This window comes from Pollicipes pollicipes, unplaced genomic scaffold, assembly GCF_011947565.3.
Source record: "Pollicipes pollicipes isolate AB1234 unplaced genomic scaffold, Ppol_2.1 Scaffold_7261;HRSCAF=8764_pilon_pilon_pilon, whole genome shotgun sequence".
NCBI lineage: Eukaryota > Metazoa > Arthropoda > Thecostraca > Pollicipedomorpha > Pollicipedidae > Pollicipes > Pollicipes pollicipes.
Genome location: NW_023597054.1, coordinates 62,143,162 through 62,166,615, shown reverse-complemented (window position 1 = coordinate 62,166,615; position 23,454 = coordinate 62,143,162). Strand labels below are relative to the sequence as shown.

The 23,454-nt window shown below is 51.8% G+C and overlaps 1 protein-coding gene across 3 annotated transcripts; it reads right to left on the bottom strand.

Annotated features, from left to right (window-relative positions):
* Positions 1-2,625: 2,625 nt before the first annotated feature.
* Positions 2,626-23,058, bottom strand: LOC119112041 (galactosylgalactosylxylosylprotein 3-beta-glucuronosyltransferase P). 3 transcript variants are annotated; one of them, XM_037236007.1, is made up of 7 exons: positions 22,909-23,058; positions 13,467-13,876; positions 11,914-12,077; positions 11,432-11,608; positions 11,029-11,139; positions 7,444-7,562; positions 2,626-6,783 (listed from the first exon to the last, which is right to left on the bottom strand). In XM_037236007.1, exons 2-7 carry the CDS (start codon positions 13,873-13,875, stop codon positions 5,982-5,984), a joined length of 1,782 nt encoding a protein of 593 aa, XP_037091902.1. In that variant the 5' UTR covers position 13,876; positions 22,909-23,058; the 3' UTR covers positions 2,626-5,981. The 3 variants fall into 3 exon arrangements, with proteins under 3 accessions (XP_037091902.1, XP_037091901.1, XP_037091903.1); XM_037236006.1 differs by lacking the exon at positions 22,909-23,058 and adding an exon at positions 14,762-15,021; XM_037236008.1 differs by lacking the exons at positions 2,626-6,783; positions 22,909-23,058 and adding an exon at positions 14,762-15,021 and having other exon boundaries at positions 6,878-7,562.
* Between the last annotated feature and the right edge of the window lie 396 nt (positions 23,059-23,454).

Below are 23,454 nucleotides of genomic sequence, written 5' to 3'. Positions count from 1 at the left end.
TCAGTTGAGCTATCGGGTACAATTGCTATATCTTAGAGCCATAGGACATTAACGTGCGCCCTGGTGGCCAGTTAAATACGCTTCGCCCGGGTGGGGGTCAGTGTAACCCCTGAGGCCTCAAAAATTAAAATAGTACAGACATTAAGTTCATAAATCGGTTAGCCTGCATGTGAGCACTAAAACTGAGCTCTAAACGCTTTTTATAGCTTCTTATATTGTAATAGAATATTTCAGCCAACTTTGGTGCGGACCGTTTTGAGGGACTTCCCAGAATCTGCGTAATATTTCGGTTCGAATAGTGTTCAGCTTGTATCATGTCTGTCGAGATATTGCGTTTGACTATTTACGGTCACTTATGGGTCAAACCGCTTGACGCCCCACAAATGCCTTTACGCCAGTTTTTAGTGCACCATGGGCTATCATTTACAAGTTTCGTTTCAAGCAGTTTGCCATCTTCGGAGCATATTTCAAAAACATACGCTAGTGAAACCTGAGGAGTGGTTGCTTCCAAGAATAACACTGAGTGGTGGCACTGCAGCATCACCAAGACACAGTAAGGCAATCAATTCCAATCATTTTAGAGTCCAAATTGCGCTGGCAACGGCTTGTAACAGCACCACGTTTCTTCCCTCCAGTCGCAACAGCCATCGGCATGACGCCGGCAGAATCTGCTGGGGGCCATCTGTCACTGAATGACGTCAGTACCAACGAACGTCTGTGATCGGCACAGCGGACGGCAAATGCCTGTAACTCAAAAGCGTTGAAGTTTGAACATGTGCGTCACTATAGACCATGTGTTACTCCGTTTCCAAAAGCCAAGGTGCGCTCCGAAAACAGCCGCTGTCGTAAACACCATGAGGGAGAAATCAAAGCCATAGTATGTTTGGTTGGATTGACGGCATAATGTGCTTCAAGCCTTCTTGTCATTTGTTACATAAACATTTTGGCACATTAGTGTATTGCAAACATTACAGAATACGCAGGTTCGATACAGCATGACGAATTAAATGCGTTGCTTTCAGAGTGGTGAGTATGGATACCAATGAGATTCCTGCCGCAAGAGTGGCTACTTCAAGTATAAAATCTGAGCTATTCAGAAGAATTTGGAGAAAACCAATATTACTGATCAGCTCGTACGCTTGTGATCCCACAATAACTAGAAAGTAAAAAAGCTGGCATGCTCCCTTTGAAATCGAGGGGGTCGCCGATTTCCGCCAAGTATGAAAAAAGGGGTTTTCGTTCGACGCCAAATGTGAAAATCAAACTGTATATTAACTTCACACACGCTGGAGTGACGTTTACACATGACAATTTCACGACAGACATGGCGAAAGACGATGAGTGTCATTCATAAAAAACAAACAAAAAACAGGGCGCTGTAGTCTTCGCGCATTTCAGATTAAGTACCACGTTAGGTCCCTGTATGTTAGGGTCAAAGGACCAGCGAGAAGCAAGAATTGGGATATGGCTTTTTATGAGTAAGCCATTGGAAATCAGAAAGTTCGGCCTAGGAAAGCCGATGGAAGCCAAGAACCTGGTTGGTGTTTGGTGTTTGCAAAGTAAACAGAGACTGGCGTTAAGGAAAGCACCAGCCGGAACTAGGGTCCTAGATCCCATTTTCATGGCGGAAAATAGGGACCAGGAACCAACACTTGGAACGGGGCAAATGTCTGCATTGAATTTATGCTGAAAACGACATTGCGTGAAGGCAATACAGGGTGAAAATAGACTTGCAATGCGATATACCTTGTGATATTCAGGATAAAGTACAACGACTTTCTACGAACAGGCTGGACGAATTACCCAACATACGCAGCAAAACACGATGAATCTCCTTTGCTGCCCTGCAACCAGGATCTTTCTCTTCAGTCCGAAGTCCTACTTTCGTGAACACAACCGGAAATTCGTGAGTGTCCCGGCCGGCATTAAGCCATAAAAGTGTAAAGCGCGGGAAACATAGAGCAACGTTATGTCGTATTTAAGTGAAGATACCAAACATTTGGAAAGGATGTTTGTTCCTCCCTACCAGAAATCAAACCAAACGTTAAGCTCCTCTGCACAGTGCGTAACGTGTAGCTGCATTTAGCAGTTACCCCATCGTCCCCCTACTTCTCGGTCCCACCCCAGACCGCCAGGGCTACTCGTCCACGTCACACTACTAGCGTGGCGCCATCAGGTGTGGGGACGGCGTGCGACGACCCTCCCCGTGTCTGCGGCGTTGTCCTGTGTGGGGTGGGGTCATTCAAGGATCGATGGCGCAAGAAGCGCCAATACGGGGCGAAGACGAGCCCCGCGATGACAAGGATCGACGAACGAATCGATCAAGCGTCAGCGGCCCGAGCAAATGACAGGTCCGCTAGCGAGTGCAGCTGCGTGTGCATGTGAGCTCACCACGTGCGACAGACTCCCTGCAGATCGAAACAGGTAGGGGAGGAGGTGCGACCGGGGTAGGGCGCGCCAACGCTCCGTTACCGGCTGCAATCCAAGCTCTAATCATAGCAAAAATAGCGTACAGATGTTGGCCGGCTTGCCATAAGTGATAAGCGGGAAACTGATACGAGACAAAGGTCTCTACCCCGCACTTGATGACGACTTTTCCAAGCGGCCATAAAGGCAGAGCGCACGGCAGGCTTAACTCAAACAAAATAAATGTTAAGACGGCAAAACAAGAGTTAGTGATCTTCAGAAACGCGCTGGAGGATTCAGGCAGGTGGCGGTTTTAGTTGTTTATTTCTGGGATCGTTTTACCCTAACGGCTTCGTGTCAGCCCCTTCCCAAGGTCCGCAGTCTCCATTCGGGCTTGAAATATTCGTAATGGAATCGTCCAGTTCCAACAGCGTACTTGCTGCACGCCATCCGACCAGGCTTTGCTTGCAATGGCAATTCAGATTTGTGAAATGTTGCATTGATATCTCCTGGCAAGGAGCATGGTACGAAAGCAGGTCCTCTCCAAGTCACTCAGGGCGTTGTCGGGGCTGGCACCAAGCGACGCACAGTATTATAACACAATGTCCCAACGGCATTGTGACCACCAGCACACATATTTGGCTGTGAAGCGACCCGGTACGGCCTGCTTGAGTCGCAAAATTGTCTTTCAACGTGCTGTACAGTTTCGCTGATCGCTGATCTTGCCATACGTGGCTAGAGGCGGTCACATGCGGGGTTATAGTGTCCTGCTCATGCCCAACTTCAGCTCTAGCCTCCTAATTTTGCAAGAAAAATGGGCCAAATCTGGGGAGAAACCGTTCGTTGGGTCTGCTGCTGCACGCGAAAGAGAAACAGGAGTGCCTTTTTCATTGGTTGACCGGAGCTTACGCTCCATTGCGAAGACATTTGGCAGAGGGAAAGCAGAGGCACACAGGATTTCACACATGGGGTGCAGTTTCAAATCCGAAAACCGAGTTGAGAGGACCGCAGACGTGCGCAATATATTACGTGACGCAAATACCGTCGCTCGTTCTCGCTGCTCTTATATGTGTGTCTACCAAAAAACTTTAACCGCTAAAATCTCGTTACAAACATAAGACCGCACATCATTAACATGGTACGAGAGGGCACGTACCCCGGTGTGCTGATATGTGCGGACACTACTAGTGGGTCGTGTATCAGGAGTGCGGCAAATGGGTACGATCGGGCTCATGACCACATGACAGCTGTGTGCTATCGCCGTCTTGTACGGCGATGCTGTTAACTTGGTATCGATGCATCTACGTGGTATCTAGCGCGACCAGGGTGGACCCGCCCACACCACGAGCCTATTTCGCACCCAAACAGTTCTGTTATCGGATTCACACAGAGACAAGGGTGTGGAAGCCCGGAGGAATGTTTGCCCCTCTACCTGATGATACAAGAAGGTGAAACATTAGCCGCATGGTTTTGCTCGAACCAAATGGTTCTTAACACGTCATGTCCCCTCCTCTGACTTTATGGGAGCTCCCGCGGTGAAAACGACAGGTGTGCTGTCCCCCACGCCCTGCGACTGAGCTTGAGCGTGTCCAGACAACCAATCTGCCTGCTCGTGTTATCAACGGGGACGAGGACACAGCTGCATCTGGCGTAGTGCGTAACCAGGAGTGGCCGCGGGTACCTGATAGACAAAAAAGGAAAAAGAGCGTAGCAGGCAACAATCCACTTTGTTAAAGAATTGGCGATTCTTGGAATTTGTAGTTCGCATGCCCATGGACTTCATGTCCGGTAAACCAACGACAGGTAGAGTTAAAACCAATGATTCCGACAAATCTGTCATATTAGCTCCGTCATCTCCGGCGCTTTCACCAACCAACGCACCCGAAACCATTGCATACTGCAGACGTTGACTGAGCACGCTTACTCAGCGTCATCTCTTAACACATAAAAGCGCACTAGGCAGGCAGGACTAAGGACGCGCTGTTGTATGCCGGAAAACACATGTTTGCTAACAAACACCGCACAGCGCACTCCAGACTGTAGACCAAACCGGACCTTCAGGGCAGCCCTCTGGCCAGCGGAGACTGCCAGTGGAGCACGCTGCCACTGATCCACGAGGCCGAACGGCTGCCGCAGCTGACACGGTGGACAGGCTAACTTCGATGCCTCTAGACTCGGCGACCCCTCCATTCCATGGCCGCGCCGATGCGACCCTGAGGTCTCCCGTCGGGGAAAAACCGCCCTCTGCCCACCCGGCCTGCGAGTTTTTGCGAGACTGTCCGGTCTGCTGATCCAACATCAAGTATTCGTCTCGGGTGCGAGATCGCCCCGGTTGGGCCCCTGCACTCCTCCGAGTCCTGCCCGCCTCCGAAAGTCGCGGGCGGCGGCGGCGGCCCTGGGGACCTGACAACAACAGGCAGGCAAACCACCGCTTCACATCACCGTCGGATCGCCAACCTCGAAATGCAGCAGGGAAAACGTGATAAGTCTTCCCACTGCTGTCGAGGGGTGTCGCGCGTGCGAGAGTCACCGCTGCTTGCTTTGTGGCCTGTATTGGTCAAGCCGGTTTGCCGTCTGCGCCAGGGGAATGCATCTACGGAACTACGGGCTATTATTATATGACACATCAACACGGGCGTGAGCTCAAGCATGAGCACACCAACCGCGACGGAACCTCCAACACATCGCATGAAGCGAAGTAATCACTGCAGGTTGGAAGAAAGTTTCGGCGACAAAAATAGCCATTCTTGAGAGATAGCCGGAGATGCTCATTGTATGTAGCCAGTCTGAGCGGAACAATCCTGCGTTCAGTGATGCCATCGACCTTTGAACGGGCGATGCACACTGCACCGCCAACCCGCTGAGCACTTCCCAGAGCCGAGTCCTGGCACAAACATCACGCGTCATACGGCGGTTCATAAACCGCCGTGCCACAGCACGTACAGTCGCTGCCAAGCCAGCGGCAGGTGGCATTCCAAACCAGCGTGTTGAGCTGCGGGGTCCCAACGGTCAATATGCGAGCCAAACCGCCTGGCTCAATACTGGACAATTATTTGATGCTGGGTGCTGTACATCAGTTAGTGTCGTAGGCCACGAAATACTCGCGTAGTACTGAGGGTTCCAGGAACTGTCCGTGATGACATCTGCAAAGCAAATGACAAATGCAAATGGCGCCGAGTGATGGTGTAGACGGCGGGCCCATTTACTGCTATGACTGCTTTCCTTGGTGGTTGGTGGGTTGGAGTTTAAGGACACGTCAAATACAAATGGCCATGCAGCACCCATGAATGCCTACCTTGATAACATGACGCCGGCTGAACGTTGTCATGACCAAATGAAAGCAAAACGTCACAAAAACTTAACCTCTTCGCTGATACCATGACGTCAACTAAGCATTACAAAGGTCAAACGAAAACTAGACATCATGTTGATTCAACCGCAAGGCAATTAAGCCTGCACATTTTAGTGCACGTGACGCAGTCGTTTTTAAGGTGTCCCGGACTACGACGAGCCTGTCCTCTCCGGCTAAATCCGCAGAGTTTCACGTTGTCAGCGCCTACCAGTTCACGGCGCCGTTAGAACATCTCATCTTCAAACAGCACCGCGCCGGGTGTGGAGGTGCTGCGGGCGAGCGCTAACGCCACAGCAGGCAACTGTGGGGCGGAGTGGCCGTCGTCGGAGCCGCTACCGTCCACAGCCCGCACCGACGTGGCTCCGGGCCTGTCACCGGCCGTCATCTCATCCACGGTCGTTGGCTCCAGCCCGGTCGGCGGTCCGCTCGCCGGCGCCTGCGGCTGTTGCAACGGCCGCGGAGAGCCGTGGCTCAGGCTGTCCTCCGGCCTGGTCTGCACTGCGGTGAGGTCCGTCAAGACGGCGCCGATCGCGTCAGGTGGGCCTGCTCCACGCTGCGGCGTAATGCCACGGGTGCCAGCCGCGAGCTGAGGCGTCGGCAGGACGCTGAGAGCGCGTTTGACGCCTGCGGCGACGCCCGTCTCCACTGCCGAGACAGAGCTGACGCTGCCGGCTGAGAAGTCCGGCTGAGAATGGGACGTCGTCGGCCGCCGGCGCCGTTTTGGTTGAGCCGGCGTCGCCGGCCGGGCCAGGGCCGGTCCGGGGGCAGTCCTGCTGCCAGGGCTGGCTGACCTCATCCGCGTGAAGCCGGGCCAGGTCACCAGGGGGCGCCGAGAGCCGCGCGAAGTGTTCGTCCGGCGTCCGGCGGGGTCGGGCCGGAGCACAGGCCGGGCGGGCAGCCAAGTCCGCCGCACGGTGGCGGTGCCGGGGCGACTCGGACGAGGGCCGGAAGTGGTCAGGATGGCGACACTGGGCCGGACGGGAGGCGCCGGTCGCCGCACGGGTGCCGGCGGGGAGCGCCAGGAACTGCGCCGGAGGAGGGAACAGGGATAAGGAAAGATGCATTACACGGAAAACAAGTTCATACTAGGGCATACTGTGATGTTTTACAGAATGCAAACACATGTTTATCTCTATTAAATACACGAATAGCACATGTACACTCAGGCACCAAAACGGAGCGTGTAAGAATAAGAACAATATCCATAAGGCAGCCTTGATACCATTTGGACCATTCCGTGCTGCAGAAGCACACAAAACCAGCCAATGCATCACACTCTCGGATATCACCGCACACGGCTGTCCGAACACACTGCAGTGCGGGCTCCTGCTAGTTCTAAGACGGTCCGTCACGTGTCGGATCACGCCGATGAAGACGAGTCCGAAAGCCTCCTATCTGTTCGCACAGCCCAGTGACGTGGCCATCTGCCACTGAATCACAGACCACACGCGAGGCATCAGATCGCCCAGCGCCACCGCATGACGTCCACTCCACGGCAGGCCGTGTCCCTGTGCTGGGACAATCGCCCGTGGCCGTCCCAGATCGTCCCTATCCGTGGCCTGATCAACATCAGACCTTCGCCAGTCGGAGCACAAGCCCCGTACCCTGACACCATACCAGTCCGACGACAGGCGCCGTCAGACCGCCCGTCGCTGCCGCCAGCTCGGTGCCCGGCCCACTATCACCTGGGCTTGGGATTGACCACGTGTCGCAGTACTTCCAGGTTGGTGTTGCGGTACTTCTGCAGGTTGACGGTGGAGAACGGCACCCTCGGTTGCTTGGTCTGCGTATGCCACACCATGATCTGCGGCGCAAAGGCGGCGTCACGGGTCGTTAACGGCGCGAGGGGCGGCGCGCGGCACTGGCACCCTGCATCACACAGACAGAGTTGAGGCGCACTGACGGTGTGTGCCGACGAGGCCACGCCACCGACAATGACGATCTTGATTCAACATTGACCACCTGACGTCCGAAAGCGCGACACTGCATCCCGGTATGCTCCTGAGGGAGCACCGCCGCGCGGACACGAGCTGGACACCGCGCGCTGCCGTCGATAACGGCCACATCGAGCGAGACAAAATGCGTTACAGGCATATGATGGCATGGGAACATGACAAATGGGACAGGCACTTTCGCACCTGCAGCGCCAAGGCACGCTATCAAGACAACGGATTGACACACATCCTGCGAGCCGTGCTATTGCGGGACACACAAACTGGCCACCGCGGGCAACGCAGCACCCTTCAATTTATGGTCGCATATCAGTTGCATGCAGCATTATTACCATACCAAACGTTGCATGCTTTTCATAATGATGATATCAAAAACGTGCAAGCAGAAATCGACACATGGAGGATGCTTCCACCTCAATGGTCATCCGTATATATATATATATATATATATATATATATATATATATATATATATATATATATATATATCAGCTGTCAGTACATGGCACGTGAGCCGAAAGCCCCATCCACCACATGCTGCCTATGTGCATATTCCGATGAAGCTGCACGACCATTGGAGCCAAGTAGTTCCTGCGCCACAGTGGTTAGGACTTGTCACCGCCCGATGGTGGCATTACTCCCATGGAAGACAATTGTGTTCGCATGTTCGCAATTATGTTCGCATGCAAAAAATGTGCGATTTAGCAAGCGTTTGCATGGGGATGCTGATCAATATTGGTCAATTTTAACACAACACGGTATTCTTTGCATGATTCTCGAGCAGTGTGGTGGGGCGACGCCAAACTTGGACTAACCCTAAATAATTGAATAGCCGATGCTGTGCAAAACAGGACAGATCTTTCAGGTCACTGACATGTACCGTGTCAGTCTGGCCGCGGTTGCCAGGAAAGGCATTCTTAGAGCATCTTTCAAGCTAATGCAACGACGAGTTCTAGACGAAGTCATATAATTGTGAAACAGCGTCTTAGACAATAAACGATTGCAAATAAAATTATGACTAGTTGCATCGATCTCTGGTCAGTTAATTGAGTCACAGCCACATCAAAACTTAACAGCTTTATAACAAGCAAACTAGATTGTGTGTTAGTTATTGAAGCTATTTCCAACTCTATGGTCTTAAAGACGGTAACGGACTTCTCAAGTCGACTCTATGAAGGCAAAGGGGAGTTCACTGATCTAAAATGACCTTGTGCAACCAATTTGCTTTAGAAACTTGCCACCTCGGGTATTTCTAGGCGCTGATTCTAAATTCGGATCTCAAAATGACATCCAAATGCTCTGATAATGTGATCTTTCCACGGTCGCTGACCTGAAATGACCGTGGCTGGCCTTTTGCTGGGAAAATATACCTAGGTTAACGTTGGATGCGTGCGGATGTTCGCGGGCACTTCCAACAATAGCTCCCAGCTTGACCTTGTTAGGCCTCAGTACACCTAGAAGTCACGACTTAGAGGCCTCGGGATTCCACAAGAATGAGTTCACATACGTCCTGGCTCCTTCTCGTGAGTTGTTCAGTGCCAGCCAGATCGATACAAACGTGATGATAAAGGTAATGCAATACTGTCTGCTATACGTTGCTGTAAGATCCCGCTTCGGAACGCTACACATTCACAAGCCACGTTTTCCATGTCAAGCCACCGACAGAAAATTTCCCTGTCATGGCGTCAATGTTGCACGAAATCAAAGATATCAGCACCTTAAAATGCATTCGCACCATTTCTTGCACGTTCTTTTATCTTATACCCCATGAATGGTACGCCACTAACACCAACAGCTGCAAGGGCCACCATAGCGACAATGCCATAGTTGTGCCGAGCCGATGACTTCATCTCTTACGCTGGTCTGCCTGACCCACTGGTCATACCACAGGACGTTGTAATGCCATACGCACACCGATGGTGGCCAAACTTGTTATCGCTACACGCCCGGGACGCTCATTCACTAAATGGTCCCGTACCCTTATATCTTATGGGCATCTGTGGACTGCAAAGGCTTAGCATATTTTTGCGGGCACAAGCATCAGTTCGCAATGTTCTGAATAGCCCGCACCTCCGCGCTGTTGTCATCGTTGTAGCAGCACGCTAGGCGCCACCGCAACACCGATAACAGCAGGCGCCGGTTGCATGGCTAGAGCAACTGACCAAAGGACACCATACTGCGCTGGTGGCAAGTATAACTCAAAGCGATGACGCACGAACGAACCAAAGAGCCATCCTACCATGGAAAACATGCTGAATGACGTCATAGGGACTGACTGACAAAGGAAACTGAGGGCTTCTGAGCAGTGCTCCGCTTAACTTGGGATGGGAATTCACCTCACCGTTCCTTCGTAGAAATCGCAAACATAGGCGTAGGAGCGATCTACACTACCCGTCTCCATCATTCACCACTCAAAATTTTCCTGATCACCAAGCTTGTTAGCCGTCGTCCACGCCCAAGAAACCATAGAACATGCACGTAAGCCTGCTTATACATTTCCCAAACACCATCCACCTGGATCTGAGGGCGGGCAGAACTCAGCACTGCCGCGCGATCGATTTTTCTGACTACGTGAGGCAGCAGTGGCACGCAGTAAATCCCAGCAAATGAGACCTATACGACGCTGAAACCTCCGCTCAGTTCGCCTCAACTAAAGGTACACCGCTTGTGAACTCGTATTGCGTGAAAGCATACCAGCCTTTGCACCTTGGCTACATTGTGTCAGTTGCACAAGATGGTCAACCACGGAAGTTTCGCGCTCCGTGCGGCAACTGGCGACATAGGCAGATGGGGCAAATACACCGAGCATGCATATCAAATCACGGGCCATCGCATGCCCCCACTTGTATGCATGTACACTTGTGTCCCGACAGTACAACACGTCTCTCCGCATGACGGCAACTACCTACCGGCTGGCTCTTTTCCTGTCCTGCACCGTCACTCAGCAGAGCATTATACATCATCCGAGCCTCCCCCCCCCCCCCCTCCCCCGCCTCCCCGCTGCCGAGCCACGCCCCTCGTGCCCGCTCCCCGCCGCTCGCGTGACGCCAGCGGAGCGTGTCAGCGGAGCGGACGCAGCGTAATAACGCGTCAAAGTGACGCGTCATGGCTGCCCCACAATGAGCCTGGTGCTGGCCACGCGAGGGCAGCGACAGGCAGCCGCCAGCTCCAGATGTGAGTGGCCCAGGTGACGAGCCAGCACGCCAAGTCCGCCACGCCAGCGCACCACCGTCGGCTCCCGCTCATATTTCGGAAACCGAGAGCACGCCCCAGTTCCGTGCGATAACGCGTAACCGATAGCGCAGCCGTCACACTGACCTTGGTGCAGTTGTCAGCCAGCGGCTCCAGATCCTCTTTCTTCAGACCGAGCGATTTCAGGAAACCGTCCTCCTCATAACCCGCCTTGAACGGCATGGCCGCCTTTGGATGCTGCGGAACAGGACCATATCGCAGTGTGACAGCAATCAGCGTCCGTTTTAATGCAAGCCGCGTCACGTTAAGCGAATTGCTGGCCAGGAAACGGGCTCAGGGGGCCTACCTTTCCTATGATAAAGGCCTCAGCGGCCACTTCACAGCCTAGTGAGGAGTGTCCAATCCCAGTGCGATAGTTGACATAATCAAGGGCTTGGAGCTAGCTCAAGCTAAACATGCTTGATGTCGGGGTTACTCGCTGCACAAATGCTGCATGCAGGGCAGAAATTCTGACGACATCATGTCCCACCTGCAGCAGCACCTCCACGCTGACTGCAAAACCGGCCATGTCCATAGGGAAGGTGCGACCGCCTGTCCAGCCGTCGTAGAAGCCAGTGAGGACTCCGTTTTCTACGACCGGCGTGCTCAGGCCGAACTGGGTCACCAGACCCACGGGGAAGGCCGAGGCGCGCTTCGTCTTGGCGAGCTGCGAGACGCCGGGACGGTCAGCGGACGCCGGCAACCTGGCGGTGGCATGGCAGCACCCGACAGACGGCACACGGCGGAACGCGAGCACGGAGAAACGTCACAGATGAGACGAACGATGTGTGCCGAGGTATACGCGTAGAAAAAACACCGGTGTACTACGCGATCCACATGGTGAGCGCAAACTGAACCCAATGGATCATTGTTGAACCAGTTCTAGTCCGCTGGTAGGCACAGCGCCTGGTTTACAGCGGCAGCAGTCTCTGGACGTCATAAGAGCACAAGCATGGCACTGAAACAACATACCTCTTCAAATAGGCGGTAGTCGTAAGTGTTGTCGTCATCAGCGAAGTAGAAGACCCCCCTTTCGGCGTTTTTCCGCAGCCATTCAATCGCCGCCATGCGGTTGGATACGCCTCTTGGAACTGGACCCTTAAAGTCCTTGCGAGAATATTTTTCGGGCTTCAAACCTGTCGCAACGTTCCAGTTGTGAAATCAAACAATTACAATATGCCCATCACTCCTCATCTGGCGACAGCGAAACAAATGCGACCCGACGATAGAAGTCCCAAGGTGGGGGTCAACATTTTAAAACAAAACAGCTGACTGCCGTGCACGCAGTTGCCACGGTTACGACAGCTTAAACTTAGTCGTAACAGTGATCTTCACGATCCTCACGCTATCATGTCTGCCTAAAAAAACAATAAAAAAACAAATGGGAACCTCGCCGCTGGCGCCTGTGCGAGAAACTTCATCTAAAGCATTAATGATGTCACGAACAGCCCATCTGAATGACGAATGGATTCCTGCCAGCGTTAAACCCCACGCTACGTCATTTTTAGAGATATTCTTTGAAAGTTTTATGTCCACTACATTAAACCCAGAAAGTCAATCACAATGGACCATGAGGTAATTTCGGGAAAACCAATCCGGTCAAAGTTGGAGGACAAAGACAGCCGCTGTGTTGGGTGCAGGCCCCCTCTGGCTTCAAGGCATGTGTACGCTTTCAATGCTAAAGTCGTGCTTCGATTTAGGCAGTGCGTCAGATTGCGGGTTGATGACTCAAGAAATTTGATTTGCATGAAATGTCACGAAAAATATCGTGTGGACGCGGAGGAACAATTTAGCAAATACGCGGCATGGTGCAGGACGCATAAAGTGTCGGTGGTAGCCCAACACATTAGCTAGTCATTTATAACAACAATCTGCTTCGAGAGTGGTGATGTCCCCTCAGAGAAGAGTGTCACCTATGTAGGCAATCACAAAACAACCAAACCAATTTAAACGGAGTACACTGAAAACGGCTGCTGGTCTTTGGCCCGGACCGTCGGCGACAACAAAAGCTACAGCTGTTGGAGTGATTGCGCTAGCTAGCGTTGCTGATTGAGCAAATGCATTCGTGCCACGAACAATGCCAAACAAGTCTTCTTAGAATGCAGCACTGGCATTCAAGTTCAGGGAGTTCTACACCTGACGTTGGGCTCTGGCTGCTGTGGCCTGTTTCAAGCTGTTACGGCAGCAATGCGCGGAGCAAGCTTGTTTTCATACCGCCACTGACATATGTCTGAGCATACGTCACCCGTCGTATTACATTGCAAACAGCTGCGATGCAAGACACACTGGTCGGGCAGGCAGCTGCAGTCGTACAAGATTAACTACCTTCCCTTTTTATTCAGCTGTGCTTCGTAGGTGCGGCATGTGTTCTCAGAGGGGAAAGAAGCCAATCGGTGAATAACAAGTCGAAAATCTCTTCCAAGCCAGAGTGGCGCCATACCTGGCACACCCTTCATCAGCTGTCCCCGCTGGTGAGGACCCAGGTCCCGGACTCTCAGCGCTCCCCGCAGCCGTTTACCACTCACCGAGAAGATGGACGTGCGGCAGTCCGGAGCGCTGCAGGATCTCAGTGATGGCCGGCGTGAGCACCGGCGCGTCCTCGGTCACCACCCAGAACACGTTGGAGGTCAGCATGAGGGTCTGCGCCAGGCGCGTCATCTCGGGCACCTGGACGGCGCGCGGGTAGGTGGGCGTGATGACGTACACCCGCTGCAGGGCGGACGCGGTCGCCGGCCGAGGCCGCTGCACCGACTCGACCAGCACCGGTGGGCAGGCCAGGATCGGCGCCATCCGCATCTCTGGCACGCCGTCGGTCGAAAGCGGTTCGGTGCTGTAGACGTACAGCTGCGGCCGCACCTGGTACACGGCCAGCAGCAGAACGCTGAGCAGCGCCAGCAAGCAGACCACGTGCAGCTTCCGGCCACGCAGCATCATCCTGCGCGGCAGACACAGACAATCGGTGTGCCGTACGCCGCATTAATATGTACATATATATATATATATATATATATATATATATATATATATATATATATATAATTTATCTGCATCCACTAAATGGTCCAGCACTGAGATGAAGATGAAAATCGACAAAATGATAACAGGCAACGAGTGGCGAACAATATGGGCGCAAAATGACCTCAGCAGTCGGCGCGCCCTAAAACTCCAATTAACGAGCGGCGAACAATCGTTTAAAATGTAACAAATACAAATATCTTATTGCTAAAAAGAACCCTAAAAACATATATACGGGATGAACAGCAGTGCATGGACACACAGAGATGTATGTTTGTATTTTTCTATGAAGTCCATGGTCAATTGTGCCCCCCCCCCCTCCCTGTTCGTTCGGGCCGATTTTTTCTGTTGCAATATTACAGGTGTTAACGAAAAAAATGTACGAAGAATACCTCCACTCGCCATAATTTGAGTCATTGCTACTACCAAGGGTCAGTGAAAGCTTTAAGCTGGGGTACCATACTTTTCCATAATTTCTTCTTAATCAACGCTCGTACGCAGAGTTAAATTTTCGGGAAGCTGGGAGAGGGGGGGGAGGGGGGGGCAGGCGAGGGTCTCCGCACTCTTGCCCCCTCCCTTCCCTGTTAAATACTGCTTATAAATACGCTTTGCTGGAATAAAGAGCTTCCTGATGAATGATAATTTGAAATAATATACGCAAAATTGCTCGTTGTGAACGTAACGTGGGCTAAATCCGCTGAGAAACAGTTGGGGAGCAGGACCCTTGTCAGACCCCACAACCATCTACACAAATCGACACTTTCGTGGATGTCCGATGACACCAGGATTGGTCATCCTTTGGCACCTTAACAGCATGCAGCTAAGGAAGTACAACTTCCTCCTACTGCAGAAAGTACGGCACCAACCAAAGAAGTTTAACTTCTGCTTGTTTCTTGACGACCATCTTGTCATACACAGGTCTGCAAGTGACCAACCAGATGAAATGCTGCAGCTCGAGTGAAATCACAAGACACAAACAAAATACTTGTTTGTCAAGTACACACAAAGTAACGTTGTGGGAAGGTACCGATCATCGCACTCAGAACGACCCAGCACCGACCAGCCCCTCCCTGCCACCCGATATCACAGTCGAGCGCCACGGTCAGCTGATTGTGTAGAGGGGTGTTGCTAGGCAACACGCGAAGGGGAGGGACTAAAAACCGACCTATGAGGTAGACACGCTCGTTCTCCGAAACAGCTCATCCTATCGCTTTGAAGCTTTCACCGACCGATTCAGTGCATTGAGGTGAGTAATGGGATGGTAATATTGAGACCTGACGTAAGGTCTGGTACCTCAAAAACGCAAAGTAAAATTTTGACATGCGAAAGCAGGCAACTCACATCTCAGAATCTACTGTGCTGATCGCTGCGAAGTCCTCACCATTGGATGCGACATACCTGATGCCTGATTGATTGATTCCCAAACCTGATTTAAGGCTCCGTATTTCCGAAAAACAGGCAAAATAAACTACCGTTGGCTTCCAAGTACCATCAAAATCAATCACGAACTCCACTGCTAGCTTATTTACGACCAGCCGACTGGTCGATGTGATCAGCTGATGACTGACTATTAATGCAGTTTTTCATCTCTTTTAAAAGAGTACCAAGTATCCTAGCAATCAAAATGTATTAAGAACGTGATGCAAAAATATGATAAGCGTCACACATTCAACGATCAAGGGAAATGACGCATAAGACGTCGGCGGCACCCAAAATTACGTTCGACAATTGCGCGTAAAAATTTGTCTGCGCATACCCGACTGCTGCTCTAAGGCTATCGAACCAAGGCCAATAGGGACGGAATCTGAGCGATCATGGGTGCCGCGGAGACCAACACAGGCTCCCGTCAACAAGCATAGGGTCCTCAGAGCAAGAAGAAACTAAGGACAACGTCGTGGGCCCTTTCACGATAGACAGTGCCTCAGCAGGCTGACATGACCCCGGACAAAGCGCAGGTCCCTTTGAGCACAGGAAAACTACCGAAGAGCAGTTCAATGAACTAATGCCCCTGCGCCAGCAAGAGTGCCCGGACAGGTCAACAGAAAGGGTCCCAATAGGAATGAAAGGTCCTCCGCGGATGAGATCAAAGGGAAAGAGCCCTAAAGCAAAGAAGTGGGCCGCTGAGCATCACGCGGCTCGGTCCCTTGCCTTACACAAGCCCCAGCAATAGGACAGGGCCCTCTGAGCAAGCAGAAAGAACTCGACACCAATATGAGGGGCCCCTGAGAAACGGAGTGTACCCTGACATACGAGGCCCCGGAAAAAACGTATTGAGCCTTTTGGGCGAATGAGAAGAATCCGTGGAGGAGAAGAACCTGATTAATCAAGAGTGCCCCGACATGTAAGCAGATAATTCCCCAACAGCAGCATAAAGCCCTACGAGAAAATACAGAGATCAAGGGTGATGTGGAAGGCTCCTTAGCGATCAGATTAACCCGGTAAGTGGACACATAGGGCCCGGGCAACAGCGTAAGGCCCCTGGACAGCGCAGCAAACCCCAAAATTTTCCCCAGTCAGCACCTTAATCAGCGAAGAATGAGCTTTGTCTCCTCATGGACTCTTCAAAGACAAACAGAGGGGACCCTCGACAAGTGCGCATGCCCCCCCCCCCCCCCACACACATATTCCAATAGTACGTACCCAAGACCCAATGTAGAGAGCCCGAACAATCGAACGTGCCCGAGCAGGTTATCAGATAGGCACCTGACAAGAGCGCAGGGCTCCTCATTCACATGGGAAGTACTCAAGACCCAGTGTGGAGGGCACAGCGCATCAATGCGTGTACAATGGCCTTGGGTATTCCCCTTTACTCAGAGGGCCCTAAGCTCTGACCGAGCCCTTTGTTAGCCTGCCGGGGGGCTCCCGATCGTTCAAGGGTCCCACTGTATCGGTCTAAGGTTCTTCTCGCTTGCTCTGAGGACCCTTCACTGTTGACGCGAGCCTCTTTGTTGGCCCACCGCGGCGCCCTTGCACGCTCAGGTACCGTCCTTATTGGCCTTGGGTTTTCCCATATAACATGACGGCCTACACCGTTAACGGGGACATAAATCTTCATAATAATGATTGCGTTCTTCGTCTCACAAACTGTCAGAGACATTTCGAAACGGATGTCTTATCAGGTACCATGTGGAATGCGGTGGTGGCGTGGCTGGGGAAGGGGTGGGTAGGTGGCGTAGCCGCGAGTGGTGGAGTGGAAGGGGTGACCGGGAGGGGGGGGGGGGGGGCGATGGCGTGGCGCGACGAAACCCAGACCGACAGGTCCAGAGACGAACACCCTAGCCATGCCACCACCGCCTAGATCTAAATCGTAATCGGCCAGGGAACTCTTGATAGCTCCGGAGAACTCCACATTGGTCGTGGGCTCTTACGATGAAGTCAGACGGATCCAAGTGAAAAGGAATGAAGGATGTTGCCGAAAGCCCCACGTGTGCCTGCGAGCGCCAGGGCCTTCCGCCTATTCGTGTGTACGGGTTGACTACATTGCTTCATGCACACAAGACCGAGATCACAGAATGACGATTTTGCCTTGACGCCTTGGCCTTAGTGCAGCAGTCGGATACACGCCGATGGATTTTTACGCGTGATTGTCAAACCTAATTTTACACGCCGCCGGCTTCGCGCACGTCATTTCCATGGGTTATTGGATTTGCGACACTTACTATAGCTGTGCATCCCGTTCTTGATACCTTTTGAATGCTGGGATATTGTGTGCTCCTTCATAACAGTCGAAACAACAAAAGCTGCCTTATTTATCAGCCATCAGGTGTTAACATCGACTCGCGGGCTAGCCATAAGTAAGCTAGAAGTCAAACTCGTGCTTGATTTGTATGGCATTTAGCAGCCAGTTAAAGTGAATTCTGCCATGTTTTCTCCGACATACTTAGTCTTTAACTGACAGGATTGCACATAATCTGGAGAAAATGAGCAGGCTTCATGTATTTGCATGCGAAGAAAGACTAGTTTTTAGGGCTGCGCACACCAGGACGGGCTCCCGTATAAAACATACATAATAACATTAAAATGTAATGGCCAAAATGCGTTTTTTTCGGGGGGACGGGGCCGCAAACTCCATGGTCCACACGATCTTGCGCGTCCCCCCTCCCCCCCCCCCCCCCACCTTGACGAAATCCTGGATACACCCCTGGATTTGACGTGCCCGACTGTGAGGGAAGGCTCGATGGACCTGCCAGAGACGGACCGGCTTGGTCAGTGTCCTGCTGTGACAGATCGATGACCATACTCCATCTCGGGACTTGCTTTCTTCACTCTGTGTACAGCATGTCACCGAGGTACAAGGCGCATAAGCAAACGGTGGGAAACAGTGACAGAAAAGACGGCACTACTTTGGTCGACGAAAACCTTTACTTTGGTCAACGGAAGCCTTGAGCTTCACCGAGCGTGTCGTGCGTAGCCGTATTCATGCGTGATGACGATTACGACTGTCCCAAATGTGCCAAAAACTGAACACGCGTTGTACAGTGTACAGTTTGTGTGCCTTTCCGCCCCAAAAAGAAAACGATGCCCTCGTCTTTGCGCGCAAAACAGGTAGAAATGTTATTGCTGTCATGTGCATGACCACAAAATAAGTTACAAAAATGCCCACGCGCTTGCGCACTACAAAAATATAGCGAATTGCTCCATGGCATACATCACAACTGCAAACATCTCGTATCGAATTGTGAAGGCTTGGGGACGATCTGAGCAATAAGTTTCGAGATCTGAGTTGTCTGCAAGCAAGAATTCGGAATTCTTGAAATTTGATGACTTTTGACTCAGCCTAGCGTCACCAAACTTTCACCCAAAATATGAAATCCGCAAATGTCATTTGACTCAAGCACCGGAGGCAGTGAACCTGAGTCGGGAGAACGCCCGCTTAACAACAATCCAGTGTGGGGTTCGAGCCTGGCTCCCAGCCAGAAATTGCGTCACCTCCGGCCAAATCGATGTGGCAGCTTGCCACACTAAATCGCCTGAGCTGATGAAAACGTCGTGAATCCCAGCGTTGACAGGGTCGAAAACCACTAAATTATCGAACCGCGAAGCTGAGTTCTGGTCACATCAGCATACTGTTGCTCCCTGCCAAAAGTGTCGACGTCTTTTCGGATTTTCATCGCAGAAAGGATATCACGACGATTCTTGGATAGGGAGATAGGGAGATAGGGAGATAGGGAGATAGGGAGATAGGGAGATAGGGAGATAGGGAGATAGGGAGATAAACTTCTTAGGGAGAACTTCTTCAATAGGGAGACGTGGTCGTTGAATGGTGTAGAGGATAAGTATAAATTAGGGGCGTAGTTTCGCAAAATTTGTTAAGGGTGAGGGCTATGCGGCGAAAAATGAGGTAACGTAATAGGTTTCTCCCCGGATGTGATCCACATTCTTCTCCAAGTTATGGGACTGGAGCCTAGTTGGAAACTTGGAAATCAATCCGGAGTTTCGCCTTGTATGGCCTTATTTGACCCGAAGGTCAAAACCAAGGAACATTAACCTTCAACCAAAGTGAGTTCACGTATAGGTCAACACATTCTGTGAATTTGGTACTTCTAGCTCAGTTATTTCCTAAGATATCAGGGGTCAAATTGACCCCCGCCCCCCCCCCCCATCCGAGCGAAGGATATCCAACCGGCCACCCGGGCGCGTATTAATACTAGGCGGTGGCGAACGGGCGGGCGAAAACGACAACGTTTCTGAGGAAAGTGCCTTTGAGCGCTTTTGATGTCAATTAGAACGCTCAGAAAGTGTTCCAGGAGTATGTGCCGCCTGCGCAATGGTTGGAGTTATGGCTGAAATGAATTAGCTTTCACACTGTCACGAACCGGTACTAGCATTTGACGGTAGAACTTGACGAGTAAAGGTAGAATATCTATTTTCGTGATGCTTTCGCTGTTAATCCCTTCAGAGGATAAACTGAAGATTATCAAAGTTAAACGCGCGCCGCAGTGCCACTTCTGAACGGCACGAAGTAGTTTTAAAAGACTTTTGGAGGGATTTTTCACGATGGCTGTCCTCGGACGCCAGACGCCCACCGCCCAGTGCTAGCCGCAGTGGCTGACGCCGCTCGGTCTCATGGAAACTGCAACCCCAGCCATTGGTGTTTTTGCTCCTAATATTGGTGAGCACGCACGCTCACAACTGTTTTACGCAATATGTTTCATACGTTGATCCTGAATAAAAATGGACGCCTCGTTTGTATCGGCCGTCTTTATTTTTGACCTCCTTGAGATCCGCCCTATTGAACGCAGAGGAAACCCCTTTTTTCCTTCTCGGAGCAAGGGACCCAGCGGGTAGATCAATAGGGGGCACATTGTATTTTCCGGTCAGGGGCTCCAGGACCATTCGGTTACAGCGTGGGGTGCCTGTCGGCTGTTATGTCGGTGGCACGGGCGCGCGATCCCGTGGTCGATACGGAAACCCTTAGAGGTATGCATCATACATTGGTCGCCTGCCTGACGCCAGGGGCCCCCTGACCCGGCCCCTTGTCCCCAGATAGACGCAGTGACCCTCATGTATGCAAAGTATCTCTTATCGTCGCAGGTGTCGAATAATCGGCATAGAGGCTACAGTTCGGCGTAACGAGCTCCTGCCTGAAACTGAATGGAGAGTCTTCCGCTCGATAGTCGGAGCTCTGAATGACAAAGAGCCTTCCATTGTCGCATCGTGGAGTCACATCGCAAACTCTCATTTCCCCTGTCATCGTCAGAGGGCCTCAACCAATACAAGATGCCCCTGGCTTTCGGGCTCCTGTCCCTGTCCCTGTCCAGCAAGTGTTGCCCTGGCCGACTTGAGGCCCCTTGCAAACATTGGGACTTCTATTAGTCACTGTTGGCCGCCGTCCAAGAAAGAAGCCCTCATTGCTTCAGGGGACCGGCCAATGTAAAACGCGGGTTCCGACCGTCTCTGGTTGGGAAATGGGCCCCACGGCTCAGACCGACACGGCGCCGGCTGTTCGCTGCTGGTAGTCTGTGACCGAAATAGAGACCCGCTTGTCCCAGGGTGTGCCCAGTCCGTGCAAGAAGCCCTCTGACTGACATTTGATGGTCCGTTCGTGCCCTCCAACTGGGCACTCTGCCTGTCCCTGCTTGGGAAATGCGTCCCAAGTCCCAGACCTGACCCTGAAGTAAAATCTGGTGAGGAATGTTTCGCGTCACGGTCGTCGAGACTCCACCATAGGAGCGTAGTTTTGCAAAATAGGATTGGTGAGGCCGAGCGGGGAAAAGGCTGGCCTCAAATGCACTTAAACACAGCATACTTCTCGGATTTTACCTAGTTAACTCTCAACGACGTTATGAAGCTGGAATCCCTACCCCCACCCCGCCTAACACGATAGGAAAAACAGCCCTGGTCTAATACGTTTGCTTGCTCTGTCTCGGCGAAAGATGTCGTTAGGCATCATTATAACTCTGTTTGGTGTCCATCGTCGAAACAAGGTCTCAGTAATCGACGTAGGGTCGATGTTATGTGGCTTCAGACGTTGTTGTACCTGTACGGCCTCCGGATAAGGAATGTAAGTAGTTTTGCGCGACTAATGTCTGCCATGGAAATCCCTGCATATTGTCGCAAGGCGGAGTGCAGGCGCATCACTCCCGTCAGGGTTGTCCAACACGGATGGCGTTGGTGGCCATGTTCGTACGACCACTGCCATCGGTCTCGTCGGCTGGTATCGATCGTCAGGTTTTTGCAACTGTCTCGTCGCATATTCAAGTTGAAGTGGAAGTCGACATGTTTCAAGGGTTTCTCCGAATGTAGACGGCCAATTAGTTGACCACATTTTGCGTGCAAATACTCCACCGCTTCGTTCTCATTTTCCGATACGGTGCCGTAGCAAGATAATACAACCTGCTGCGGTCTGGATAACTTAAAACATCGCTAAATAATGCCAAAACACTCCAACAATAGCACAGTACGACCGCGGAGCTTTTAAAGATTGACTTGCCCAGTCAGTTGCACTAAACTGGACATGACATGACAGTTTTAATTGTCTTTGGTCCTTTTGTCTTACAAACAGTTAGAAGAAGGCTTCTTAAATTTGATATAATTTCGAGTTTTTATTTGTAATGTCCTTCATGTACTGGGGTCCAGAAGGTTTGAGGGGCAAACTCGCCGTTGGGGGGGGGGGGGGTTAAGCGACCCGTCCAAAAGATACACATCGACACCCGTAACTAATCGTATACTTTAAGTAGAAAAGACTGACCTAGGCAAACAATTCCTCTTTTTTAGTCAATGTACTCTTCGAGAAGGCATTGTCTGATAACCTCACCGTACCTTGCACAACAATGGAGCCAATTGACGGCCAATATACCTGGAAATCGAGTTCATGAACGCCAGATATAAAGGACTTGACCATTACATTTGTATCGGCCTTGATCACCACATGGTACATGGAGTGACAGGATCTGAATGACGTCATTACACGTCATGAATGTCAAGGTGACCTTGAAATACTCTCCGAAATACTTCCCCATCTTCGCGGGTGTGCAGCTAAACAATTGGAAGGGTTTAGGTCGTAAGAAGCGCAGGGCTGTGAAATGCAAAGAACTATCTTTGAGATGACTATTTCAGTTCAAAAGCCGTATAAATGTGGAATGTGGAACACTCCCTGTAACTAAAATGTTCCTTGCACTATAAAATATTCCTGTTTCCTCAACCTTCGGCATATCCCAGCTAAGTTCGCCTTTTTCGGGGGGGGGGGGGGGAAGCTACCGTCGGGGATATCCAGCTCCCCCTCCAAGCATAACGCAGATTATGGACGATCCCTAGGCCTCGCAACCATTGCCATTTGGTTACGATAGTCTCAAAAGTTGGCACAATCTCTCTCTTAATAAACAATCGAAAAATCGCATCCACACAGTATTAAATCTGACATGACACGAATCACCGCGGATCCCTCCCAAGCCTTTGCCCTGGAAGTGCCGGGCACACAGGCTGAAACTAACTTCACATGGCCAGACTTACCCGTCTATGTCAGCCGGCGTTCCTACAACCGCGGCGCCGGAACCGCTCACAGCTCCACGTGCACAGAAACACGACACCGACCGCCCCTGCTGAGCGCCGCCGCGCACCCCCGCCGTCGGACGTTCCGATGAACGCCTGGCCGGGCGCACTGCGCACGCGCGCCGGAGGTGACGTCGATACTGGCGGAGCGCCCCTGGCGACCGGCGGAAATATTACGGCCGGGCGATACCGGCTGGCCGTGCCTGGGGGCGACGATAGGCAGGGGCGTACCCAAGGGCAAGGGCCGCAGACCCGGACGACCTCTTATACCCGCGATCTTTGCATCTTACGCGATATTTGGCTCGTAACAGAAATATGAAAATCACTATGCTGCGTTTTCACTGAGTCCCGCCTCCTCCCCCATTACGACAATCCTGGCTGTACTTTCGAGGGCGAATCCTGTAACCAGTGTCCTAGAATTGCCGACTTTGGGTGTAAACCAACACCCAATGAGGAGGAATTTTTCACTCCGTTTCCACATCTTTTATGTGAATTTTTCACTCCTGC

What these genes read in the sequence shown, in the direction of transcription:
- LOC119112041 (XM_037236006.1), bottom strand. Translation starts at nt 14,868, where the DNA reads ATGACAAGATGGTCGTCAAGAAACAAGCAGAAGTTAAACTTCTTTGGT. An exon ending in GCGTGGAGGTGCTGCTGCAG is followed by an intron (nt 11,140 to 11,431) that starts GTGGGACATGAT and finishes CCTGTTCCGCAG; the next exon opens with CATCCAAAGGCGGCCATGCC. An exon ending in GTGGTCAATCCCAAGCCCAG is followed by an intron (nt 6,784 to 7,443) that starts GTGATAGTGGGC and finishes CCTCCGGCGCAG; the next exon opens with TTCCTGGCGCTCCCCGCCGG.